At 46.7% G+C, this 12,850-nt stretch overlaps 1 protein-coding gene across 1 annotated transcript; it reads right to left on the bottom strand.

The window, feature by feature from the left end:
• Positions 1-987: 987 nt before the first annotated feature.
• On the bottom strand, positions 988-3,589 carry LOC144608023 (frizzled-8-like). Its single transcript, XM_078425255.1, has one exon. It carries the CDS (start codon positions 3,418-3,420, stop codon positions 1,603-1,605), a length of 1,818 nt encoding a protein of 605 aa, XP_078281381.1. The 5' UTR covers positions 3,421-3,589; the 3' UTR covers positions 988-1,602.
• Positions 3,590-12,850: the final 9,261 nt, after the last annotated feature.

Here is a 12,850-nt window from a genome sequence, read left to right as displayed (position 1 = left end):
CTCACTTCTTAACCTGATTGATTGACAGTCTAATGCTGGTCCCCGGGAGGGGGGTTCAATCTTTTCAGTACTAATGTGCAGCCCTTCCCAATTACTTTTAAATTATCCCTAATCTACCATAAAATTGCGTGTGTATTTGGGCAGAGTTTCTTTTTATGTCATCCAAAAACTGCTGCTGCTGCTTAAAAAAAAGAGAATAAAATGCCCTTTTATGAGGAGCGTACATATGCCTGAACAGGGGCTGATCTGCTTGCAACTATAGTGCGGCGGAGATTGCCATGGAGTTTTTTTTTTTTTACAGCTTGTAGTCTATAATACTTGTCCATCGCTTCAATTAGGACCAAAAAAGAGAGGGCTTTGTAATGCAATTGTCTTGCTAAGGAGAGCGCCTTAAATTGGGGGATTATGCGAGTTGGGACCACCTGTAGGGTATTCATGGGCATTTCTATATGTTCGGGCCTTTGCCTTACTGCATGCAGTCTGGCCAACAATACAGAAAAAGCTGTTTAAAAGACTGTCCTTCGTTCCCTTCATGCTCACTAACTGTTACAACTCGTCCCCCCGTTTAAACGAGTTAAGTCTTTAAAAAAAAACCCCGTCCCTTTTACAACATTTGAAGGCACCACGGTGGCCTTGAAAACAAGTAGGAACCAAGGACTGATGAGAGAAAGACGGGAGGGGGGGGGGGGGGGGGGGTAGGGGGAAGTACTTCAAGCTTGGAAACGAGACATCAAAGTTATTGGATTCAAAAGGCTCACTCCTACAGATTAACCCTATTGAATTGGCCCTCGTTTAAGAAATTATGTACTCAGGCACTGGGCAGGCAGGTAAAAAAAGTCCAACACACCAAAAAACAGTCTTCCTCCTAAACTAACATTCCTCCACACGCTTGTCCCATAAGTAAATGTACAGGTTTCCCGCTGAAATAAGAGTCTCCGGAGAGGATGTCTGCAAACGTGATTAAATCAAAAGATGTTTTATTGTCAAAATAGAATAATTGCTTCAAATATTTCTGTTGCTCTGTCTGAAGTAACCACTAGACTTTTTTTTTAATACAAAAAATTTACATACTCTGCATATACTTCAAGAAACACTTTTGTTATGTACACAATTTACAAGTTTGTGTTCATAGTACAAATAATTATATAAATACAACTTTTTGCAAGAAACCCGTATTACATGGGATATTTTTTTTTAAACAGGATTTTTTTTTAAGGCCGATTGATGCACCCAATGTGTTAAGATATGTCAAATACGCCATTTCCCTTGTCCCTCGGTTTAAAGTTACTTTTAGCAAATAGATGCCAGCAATTAAGAGGGTTTGAGTCGTTGCAGGATAAAACAAAACTCCAGATAGTTTAAAAAATATATATATCAAGTCCCCCGCAGCAGAAAATGCTTTCCCTCCGACATTTAACATCAAGTGCACGGATGTCCTGTGCATATAACACGGTTTTAAGATTTAGAAGCATTAGCTCTGGTCAGTCCTTCACTTCTGACTTAATGGATACCATTAGAAGTTCATTAACGTGTTAATAAAGATGCTGGGTGAGAATCTTCAGGGAGAGGGAGGAAGGGAGGGTAAAAAGGGATCTGTCCGTGTCAGACCTGGGACAGTGGCACTTGCTTAGGGTAGGACATTGAGCTGGCCGTGCCTGACCTCCAGGTTAAGCCGGTGCTGGCGTCGCTGTACAAGGATCCGCCTGCCCCTTTCCTGCCCCAGCAGCAACGCGTGCAGAAAGCCCTCCACGACTCCAGGGTCTTTCCCGACCAGATCCACACCCCCGACGTGATGCCCACCAGCAGACACATGAAGTACTTGAGCATGAAGACGGCGTAGTCGGGTTTCCTGACCTCCTCTCCCCCTGGCTGCCCGGGGCACCGACAGTTGTGGCTCAGCTCCCAGCTGGGCCGGTTGTGCTGCTCGTAGAAGTAGCAGGCCACCACGATGGTGGCGGGCACTGTGTAGAGCACCGTGAACACGCCGATGCGGATCATCAGCTTCTCCAGCTTGTCAGTCTGGGCTCCCCCGCCTTGCTTGATCACCTTGCGGATGCGAAAGAGGGAGATGAAGCCTGCCAGGAGGAACATGCTGCCAATCAGCAGGTAGACGACCAGAGGTGCCAGCACGAAGCCCCGCAGGTTGTCCAGGTTCTGGTTGCCCACGTAGCAGATGCCGGCCACAGGGTCGCCGTCCACAGAGCTGAGTGCCAGCACGGCGATGGACTTGACGCTGGGCACCAGCCAGGCTGCCAGGTGGAAGTACTGAGAGTAGCCAGCGATCGCCTCGTTGCCCCACTTCATGCCGGCCGCCAGGAACCAGGTGAGAGACAGGATGACCCACCAGATGGAGCTGGCCATGCCGAAGAAGTAGACCAGCAGGAAGACCACGGTGCAGAGTGCCGGGCCGGTCGTCTCGTAGTGGACGTGTGTCTCCGTGCCCAGCTGGCGGCGTCCGCAGGCGACGCTGTCGTGCCCGGCCACCAGCCTGACCAGGTAGCCGGCTGACACCAGCAGGTAGCAGGCGGACAGGAAGATGATGGGGCGCTCGGGGTACTTGAAGCGCTCCATGTCGATCAGGAAGGTGGCCACGGTGGCGAGGGTGGAGGCGAAGCATAGCACCGACCACAGGCCGATCCAGAAGGCGGCGAAGCTGCGCTCGTCGGCCGTGAAGTAGGGGTCGTGGCAGGGCAGGGCGCAGTTGGGCAGGCGCCCGGTGCTCACACGGTTGTACAGTGGGTGCCTCTCGCTCTTCACCTGGACCATGGGCGCCCGGCACAGGCAGCCCGCCTGGCAGGAGGTGGGTGGCTGGGCTTGTCCTCCACCTCCTCCAACTCCTCCCCGGCCCCTCTCCGGCCGCCCGGTGGGTCGGTGCGGTGCGGGTGCATTGCCGGGGCGAATGGCCGGCGCAGCGCTGCTGCTGCTGCCGCTGCTGCCGCTGCTGCCGCCGCCGCCGCCGCCGCCGCTCTCGGTGCGGTTGTAGTCCATGCACAGGGTGTCGGGGCTGTCCTGGCGGGGCAGCCGCTCGCACCTCATCCTGTCGGGCCAGGCGAAGCCGTACTGCCGCATGAGAGGGGCGCAGCCGGCCTTGGCCCTCTCGCACACGCTGCGGCAGGGAGGCAGGGGCTTCTTGTAGTCCTCCAGGCAGATCGGCGTGTACATGCTGCACAGGAAGAAGCGCAGGTCGGCCGAGCACTGGATCTCCACCAGCGGCCAGAACTGGTGCACCTCCAGACCGGCCTCGTCCTGCGAGTCGTGGTTGAACTGGTTGGGCATGTAGGTGTAGTTGTAGCCGATGCCCTTGCACAGGGGCACGGTGATCTCCTGGCACGACAGAGCCTTGCCCGCTGCCCCGCTAGACCTGTGCACCAACGCCAGCAAGACAGACAGCAGGTAGATCTCCAGCAAGCAACTCCCCATGTCGCCAACAGACTGCTCGCTGCTTATTTCCTTTCTTTCTTTCTCTCTCTCCTTCCTCCCTTTTGTTTTCCTCCTCTTTTTTTTTGCCCGGCAGACTGTTTATAAACACCACCAATATAGATCCTTCAATAAACGTAGACTGCGAGCTGTTCCCCCCACCCTTCCCTCCCTCCCTCCCCCCCCCCCCCTCTCCGGATCTCAGCACAACATGCGGATCAGATTCTGCACATTTTAACTCCTTCAGACTTGGAGCGACAGTCCACTGTAGACATTGGCGAACGGCAGTGGCGATCAAACATCAGCCTTGCGTGCAAGATGGCTCGACACCACAACACAACCTCTTTCTCCAATAAAAAGCACAACTTCACACAGTTCCTCTCCCAACTTTGTGGGGGTTTTTTTTTTTCCTCTTTTGCTTGGAAACGTAGGGTTTTCCCCCCTTTATCCTTTGGAGAGCCGGTCAGTGGCGATTACAAGCGGCGGTGCAATCTCCCCTGGTGATCCTCGCTGCCTCTGTCTGCACTCTCGCAGCGAAATAGAAGAGAGCTCTCGAAATCAATTTCAGCGGCCGCGTCTCATTAGTGCTCTGCGAATGTGCCGAGTGCCAGCGACTGCTGTGTGTTTATACTAGCTGGCAGGCCAAATCCCTCCTCTTCCAGAAGCAGATTCCCAATCGCAGAGGGACAGAGGCGGGCAAATCCAACCCTTTACCCATTTTACAGGGTGACTGACTGTTCCCAGAGGGTCCAGGCGTTTAGCAGGTTAATTTGCTCTTGTTAGGTCTTCGCAGGGGGGTTGTTTTTAAATGTTCCCCCTCTCTCGAACGGGAGTTATGTGTGGGGGTTTTTAAAAAAAACATTTTAATTGAAGCACTTATGTTTCAGTTAGCACTGTCTGGGATTTCACACCAGGGTTGGGAATTGTTCGATCATGAGACTGGAGCCCCCAGGTTTGTCGAGAAAGCGAGTAGCGAATTTTTGAACAACAAAAACGCCAGAGAAAGAGAGAAAAAAATCGCAGAAGTGGCGGGTTACGCTCGTCCCTCTGCCAAGTCGTCCAGTCCGAACCGAAAACACACACACACACACACACACACACACACACAGTGTAACGTGGTAGAGAGAGAGAGAGAGAGAGAGAGAGATTGCAAAGAAACGGATCGATTATCCCGCCAACCTTTTTGTGATTCTCCCTTTTGCTCAGTTTACAATCGGGCGAGTTTCAGTTAGGCTTTTTAGGAATTCAGAGTATGATTTTTCAACAAAAAAACTCTGTTACCAGTGAATTAACTTGACCGGTGAAACTTTATGTTAAAAAAAAAATCTTGTTTCTTTTAATATGTTCTTACGTTTTAAATGAAGGCGAGGTGTTGTATGATGCAATGTGCATATTACTTTTAAACTTGTTCCCATTTACTCGGTATACTTCTGAAAGGCACAGCAGAAATCTCTTGGAACGAGCATGTATATTTGGGTGGTTAGGTTAAGAAGGGTCCCGAGGTTATCCGAATATGACATCTTTATTTTCTTTGTTGCAACCCCCAGCGCACAAATAGAACAGATTTTTTTTTCTTTCAAAAACTTCCGAAATTTGCAGAGCAGCATTTCAAGTCCGAAATCTCCAGAGTCTTGTTATATTATTAGAGTTTAGAAGCATGCTAGTTAACATATCTTGAGCACAAATATAGCTTAAAATTGGGCATTCTGACTAGTTAACTGCACCCATGCGTTTAAGATTTTAAAATATATTTTTACTCAATTTTGTGGTCAGGGGACAATTTTTAAAAATTATTCTGTTGCACTCCCTCCAACGGAAATCAAGTGAGTGTGAACCATAATGTATCCTTTAATTTCTGATTTTTGCAGAAATATTACAAAGGCTTTAAGTTAATGATCCCGAATACTGTAAAACATGCTGGTATAATCCATTGCCTGTGATTAATGGGAACCATGCTGCTCAGACACATTACTACACAGTCAGTAACATTAGTAGAAGCATAAAAATAGCAAGGCATTGCAGATTGCAGGAGCAACAGAAGACTCGATTCCTGAAGTCTTAATCTTTGAAGCAATATTTTTAACAAACCTACACTTTTTAGCCTGGAAAGTGGATTTGATAGCTGGCTCCACCCAGGTACCTCTGCATTAATATGTTGTGGACGTCTATATACTAAAACTCTCGTTTGTTTGTTTGTTTGTTCCTGAACTACAGCCAAAACGGTACACGATAGCGTGACAATTTTAGGCCCACCTTACTCACCGTCGTCCCTTTGGTGCTAATGGAAGAAGTTTCATTGAAATCGGTGTTATATTTTTTGTTATTCACATTTTAAAGTTTAAATCTATCTCCTAGGGAGGGAGGGGGGGGAAGAGGATGGAGGATAAGGGGGGGTTGAGGGGGATGGAGTGGGGGTGAGGGGAAGGGGAGGGGGGGTGGAGGAGGGGAGATGGGGAGGGGGAGAGGGGAGGGGGAGGAGAGGGTGCTGCACCAATGCAGGAGAGGTTTGGGCCCAACAGGTCCACTTGGTCTAGTATATTCTATACTGTAGTAACAAAAAGATAGCGGGACAGGCAGCATCTCTGGAGAGAAGGAATGGGTGACGTTTCAGGGTGAGACTCTTCTTCAGATAGTAATGACTCTCATATTATGACCGAAACTGTAACTCTACCGAGTGGTAGGATATGGTAGGGTCGGAGGTTATGGGGAGAAGGCAGGAGAATGGGGTTAGGAGGGAGAGATAGATCAGCCATGATTGAATAACGGAGTAGACTTGATGGGCTGAATGGCCTAATTCTACACCTATCACTTATGATCTTATGACATTTGCTACAAATAGAGTTGCCTAAAGCAAAAAAATAAGCCCTATTGTGAGTCTGAAGAGGGTTTCCGACCTCAAATGTTGCCTGCCCCTCCCCTCCTCAGTTGCCCCTGACCCGCTGAGTTCCTCCTACATTTTATTCAAGATTCCAGCATCTGCAGTCTTGTGTGTCTGTCACCATGGTTTTAAGGTCATAAGGTCATAAGTGATAGGAGTAGGATTAGGTCATTCGGCCCATCAAGTCTACTCCGCCATTCAATCATGGCTGATCTATCTCTTCCTCCTAACCCCATTCTCCCCCTAACCTCCTGTAATAATCAAGAATCTGTCCATCTCTGCCTTAAAAATATCCACTGACTTGGCCTCCACAGCCTCCTGTGGCAAAGAATTCCACAGATTCACCACCCTCTGACTAAAGAAATTCCTCCCCATCTCCTTCCTAAAAGAACGTCCTTTAACTCTGAGGCGATGACCTCTAGTCCGAGACTCTCCCACTAGTGGAAACGTCCTCTCTACATCCACTCCATCCAAGCCGTTCACTATTCTGTGTTGTTTCAAGGAGGTCCCCCCTCATTCTTCCATTGTTTAAACAGGCTCATCTACACCAATCATCAACTAATATTAGTCTCAGTTTTCCATTGAGTCATTTCAGGATTCTCAAGAAAGGAACACGAGATAAGAGGGAGACTGGAAGTTTTTTTTTAACATTAAAAAATTGGTGATTTAAAGGTACATTGAAGATCAATACTGGACTTCCTGCCTTAGGGTTACATCGTTGTTTTGGATTGAATTGTTTGATACATTAGGTAAAATGGCAAACTTTCCAGACTTCCCAACGTAAACCTCTGAAAAAGCATTTCTGCAGTGTAGTCAGAGTTGAGTCCTCTAAGGTTAAAATGTTTAGTGTTTCTTCAGGATGAGACGTGGCCAGTGATATATGTGGATTGTTCCCCGGCGTTGTTTGGATTAATTATTGCCATCAAATAGTCCATAGTTCAAACCAAAAAGTTCAGTTTGCATTCCTCTTTCAGGTAGCTGAGATCAGGCAGCATAGCAGGTGGGGAACTGCATTTGGTATCAAAACCTGTGGCTATCAAACTGTACAACTCCTCCTACTTCTGTCGTGGGGTAGAGTGACTCCCCCCCCGCCCCCCCCCCCCCACCCCCCCATCTTTGCACATCGCTCATCCTGGACTTTTCCACTCAATAATTAAATTTCATTGAATTGAATTGAATTGAATTGAATACATTTTATTGGCCAAGTATGTATACATACAAGGAATTTGCCTTGGCGCTCCGCTCGCAAGTAACAACACGACATAAAGTTAGTATAAGAAAATAACTGCAGATGCTGGTACAAATCGAAGGGATTTATTCACAAAATGCTGGAGTAACTCAGCAGGTCAGGCAGCATCTCGGGAGAGAAGGAATGGGCTACGTTTCTGGGTCGAGATCCTTCTCCAGACTGATGGAGAAGGGTCTCGACCCGAAACATATAAGATAATTAGGGGATTGGACACATTAGAGGCAGGTAACATGTTCCCAATGTTGGGGGAGTCCAGAACAAGGGGCCACAGATTAAGAATAAGGGGTAGGCCATTTAGAACGGAGATGAGGAAGAACTTTTTCAGTCAGAGAGTGGTGAAGGTGTGGAATTCTCTGCCTCAGAAGGCAGTGGAGGCCAGTTCGTTGGATGCTTTCAAGAGAGAGCTGGATAGAGCTCTTAAGGATAGCGGAGTGAGGGGGTATGGGGAGAAGGCAGGAACGGGGTACTGATTGAGAGTGATCTGCCATGATCGCATTGAATGGCGGTGCTGGCTCGAAGGGCTGAATGGCCTACTCCTGCACCTATTGTCTATTGTCTATTGTCCTTCTCTCCTGAGATGCTGCCTGACCTGCTGAGTTACTCCAGCATTTTGTGAATAAACACGACATACAGTAATCAATTAAAAATAAAACATTACAATTTACACATGTGAAGAATGAAATAAAATACCAGAGCAAAAGGAGGCTACAGACTTTTGGTTGTTGAGTAGAGTTACTGCTCGTGGGAAAAAAGCTGTTTTTATGTCTGGCTGTGGCAGCTTTGACAGTCCGGAGTCGCCTTCCAGAGGGAAGTGCTTCAAAGAGTTGGTGGCCAGGGTGAGAGGGGTCAGAGATGATCTTGCCCGCTCGCTTCCTGGCCCTTGCAGTGTACAGTTCGTCGATGGGGGGGAAGGTTGCAGCCAACAACCTTCTCAGCTGATCGAACGATGCGCTGCAGCCTCCGGATGTCGTGCTTGGTGGCTGAGCCAAACCAGACCATGATGGCGAAGGTTTGTGCAACATTACATGTGTGCTGTGCAATAACTGGTCACTTAAATGTCATTACCATTATTATAATGCACATGACACTTCCAATGCCTTGTAAATGTATCTTTTGACTGTTGGCAGACCAATTTCCCTCCGGGATGAATAAAGCTGTATCGTATCGTATCGTAATACCCATATTGGAGGATTCGGTTCAGATCGAACTCTTCAATCAATTAAATGGTTTTCTCATTTTCAAAGTCTTACTTCAGAAGAAGGGATAGTTTGCCAAAAATCCAGAAGGGAGACATGAAAGGAGAATCTGTTGTAATACTGTCATAAATTATTTTATAACCTTGGGTTCAGAATAAAATATCTTTTATGGTGGCATTCATTTAGCAGCACTCCCTGACACATACTTTGTCCATATGCAGTTTAGGGAACTAACGCACAAAGTAAAGTGAGAAAGATTAATTTATATGATGCCTCATATAATGCTCGGATAGAGTGGATGTGGAGAGGATGTTTCCACTAGTGGGAGAGTCTAGGACTAGAGGTCATAGTCTCAGAATTAAAGCACATTCCTTTAACAATATTTGTTTTACTTTGTGCTACAGTAGTGGGTAGTTTTGTATTGTAAATATTACCCTTGTAAATAATTGATTACAATTATTTTTGCTTAAAAAAAAAAGTAAAAGGAGATGAGGAGGGATTTCCTTAGTCAGAGGGTGGTAAATTCTTTGCCACAGAAGGCTGTGGAGGCCAAGCCAATGGATATTTTTCAGGCAGAGATAATAGACAATAGACAATAGGTGCAGGAGTAGGCCATTCGGCCCTTTGAGCCAGCACTGCCATTCAATGTGATCATGGCTGATCATTCTCAATCAGTACCCCGTTCCTGCCTTCTCCCCATACCCCCTGACTCCGCTATCCTTAAGAGCTCTATCTAGCTCTCTCTTGAATGCATTCAGATAGATTCTGAATTAGTACGGGTGTCAGGGGTTATGGGGAGAAGGCAGGAGAATGGGGTTAGGAGCGAGAAATAGATCACCCATGATTGAATGGCGGAGTAGACTTGATAGCCTAATACTGTTCCTATCACTTATGACCTATAACCGTATGATTATCATGACCTGACAATCTATTTGGTGTACAGCAGTGAGATAGATATTTAATAATTCCATATTGGTTGAATAGAGAACTTGGTCACCAGAGAACTTCCTACGTTGTCTCAGGTAGTTTCTTAGTGTCCATGAATAGGCAACTGGACCATAAAGTCAACATCTCTTCCGAAGAACGATGTTCTGATAATGGTGTACTAGAATATATATTTTGTTCACTTAATGAGATGTAAACCCACACCCTTCATAACTCTATGGCAAGGGTGACAATAAAACAATCAAACTAACAACGGTGCATGATAGATAAATTCGATCCTGATTACGGGTGCTTTCTGTACGGAGTTTGTACGTTCTCCCTGTGACTGTGTGGGTTTTCTCCGGGTGCTCCAGTTTCCTCCCATATTCCAAAGATGTGCAGGTTTGCAGGTTAACTGGCTTCTGTAAATTGTCCCTAGTGTGTAGGATAGAACCGGCGTACGGGTGATTGCTGATCGGAGTGTACTCGGTGGGTTGAAACGCCTGTTTCCCCCCTCTCTAAACTGTAAACTAGACTATGTGTAGGAAGAAAGTGCAGATGCTGGTTTGCACCAAAGATAGACACAAAATGCTGGAGTAACTCTGGGACAGGCAGCATCTCTGGATAGAAGGAATGGGTGATGTTTTGGGTCAAGACACTTCAGACTGAGAGTCAGGGGAAAGGTAGACACAGAGATAAGGAAGGGTAGCAGCGAGAGAGAATGTTGCAGAACTCTCGGCAGAGAGAGGAGAACTTCTTCAAAGTAGGCATACCTTGAGGAGACTTTGCAGTGGAGCTGACAAAATGTGTAGGAAGGAACTGCAGATGCTGGTTTACACCGGAGATAGAAACAAAATGCTGGAGTAACTCAGCAGGACAGGCGGGAGGAGGAATCTCTGGAGAGGAGGAATGGGTGATGTTTTGGGTCGAGGCCCTACTTCAGACTTCCTTACCTGTCCCCCTCTCCCTTGAGTCTTACTCTGAAGAAGGGTCTCAACCCGATTCGTCACCCATTCCTTCTCTCCAGAGATGCTGCCTGTCCCGCTGAGTTACTCCAGCATTTTGTGTCTAAACCGAACTAAACAGAATGGAGATGAGGAAGAACTTTTTCAGTCAGAGAGTGGTGAAGGTGTGGAATTCTCTGCCTCAGAAGGCAGTGGAGGCCAGTTCGTTGGATGCTTTCAAGAGAGAGCTGGATAGAGCTCTTAAGGATAGCGGAGTGAGGGGGTATGGGGAGAAGGCAGGAACGGGGTACTGATTGAGAGTGATCAGCCATTATCGCATTGAATGGCGGTGCTGGCTCGAAGGGCTGAATGGCCTACTCCTGCACCTATTGTCTATTGTCTATTGTCTATTGATTTGATTGCAGATTGATGTTCTATACTCCCACATATTCCGAGTAAAATTGAAGACTTGACTGAAGCAAAGTTCTGAATATGCAATGAATCACTGTAGTTAAGCAGCAATGGGCAATTGAGAAGAACAATATCAAAAAGTGTGGGGAGGGTGGGGGGACTTGGAAACAAGTTTTGAGTGGAGGGCACTGCGATAGGATTAGCACTCACATTGTCCTTGATTATTGACATTTCTACTTCCAAGCTGAAATGATCAATATGCATTGAATTCCATCTAAAACTCTGTATCAAAAAAGAATCACAAGTATCTGAACAAATTTGTATTCATTGGATTCAGGAATTGCAGGTTTTGGGGAGAATATTGAAAAGCTATGACATATTGCTTGCTCTGAAAGTTCCGTGGTTTTACCCCTTGCAGCATTTCTGCTCAGTTGGTTGGAAAAGCAACTAAAGAAACAAAAACGATATCTGCAAATGTACCGTTTAAAATTGACTGTGTCTTCAGCGAACTGCGTATGTCATTCAATTTAACATTAACTGGTTTGTAAACCTTTAACTTGATGTTTGTGATGGATCAGTGGCACCACTCTCACATGTGAGTCCAAAGGCTGTGCGTTCAGGTCTTCTTCATGTGGACCGACAGTCGAATTGACGTGCCAGTCAGTATTTCACTGTTGAGGAGGCCGGCGTTTAGTCGTGACATTAAATCGAGATTACAACTGCTATTGTGGGAGGACATAAAAATCCTCACAAATGAAAAATCAAAAAGCTGGAAATCTGAAAATAATACCATAAACTGCTGGAAAATAAATACATTTTATTTTCACAGGCTCATCTCAGATCTGTGCAGATCTGTGCACAGAGCGACAGTGTTAACATTTCGACTAGGCATGTACACACTGGAATTTAGAAGGATGAGAGGGGATCTTATCGAAACACATAAGATTATTAAGGGGTTGGACACGTTAGAGGCAGGAAACATGTTCCCAATGTTGGGGGAGTCCAGAACCAGGGGGCCACAGTTTAAGAATAAGAGGTAGGCCATTTAGAACGGAGATGAGAAAAAAAAAATTCAGTCAGAGAGTTGTAAATCTGTGGAATTCTCTGCCTCAGAAGGCAGTGGAGGCCGATTCTCTGAATGCATTCAAGAGAGAGCTAGATAGAGCTCTTAATGATAGCGGAGTCAGGGGGTATGGGGAGAAGGCAGGAACGGGGTACTGATTGAGAATGATCAGCCATGATCACGTTGAATGGTGGTGCTGGCTCGAAGGGCCGAATGGCCTCCTCCTGCACCTATTGTCTATTGTCATTGTCAGAGGAGGTGGTGGAGCTAGATTCAGTCACCATGTTTAAGAAGCAATTGAACAGGCAAGGCTTGGAGCGGACACATGGAATTAGAGCAGATGAACAAACAAAGGTGGCCATGCATGTGGTGGGCCAGGGAGGCTTTGTGAGACTCTACAACTCACCTCAGGTCTTGGACACTGGCCAAAGTCGAATTTAGGTCGTGTGGATGGAGAAAAGCTGTTGCCATCAGTTGAGGGTTCAAGGACTAAGGATACACTGGAAGGGGACTTAATATGTTGATCAAAGGAGACAAGGGGAACGTGAGGATTATTTCTTTAAACTCAGTGACCTATAATTGATTGCTAGCGGTGATGATGAAACAGAATCGACCACATCCAAATTGGACGTGATAATGTGCAAGGCCCTGGGAGAGGAAAGCAGAACTGGTGCAGGTAGAACTGTGGCAGCAGGTGTTGGCATATATCCAATGGGACCATAGGCTCAGTCTGAAGAAGGGTCTCGACCCGAAACGTCATCCATTCCT

This window comes from Rhinoraja longicauda, chromosome 2, assembly GCF_053455715.1.
Source record: "Rhinoraja longicauda isolate Sanriku21f chromosome 2, sRhiLon1.1, whole genome shotgun sequence".
NCBI classification, from domain to species: domain Eukaryota; kingdom Metazoa; phylum Chordata; class Chondrichthyes; order Rajiformes; family Arhynchobatidae; genus Rhinoraja; species Rhinoraja longicauda.
Note: the sequence above shows the minus strand (reverse complement) of the source record. Positions and strands in the feature narration are given on the sequence as shown.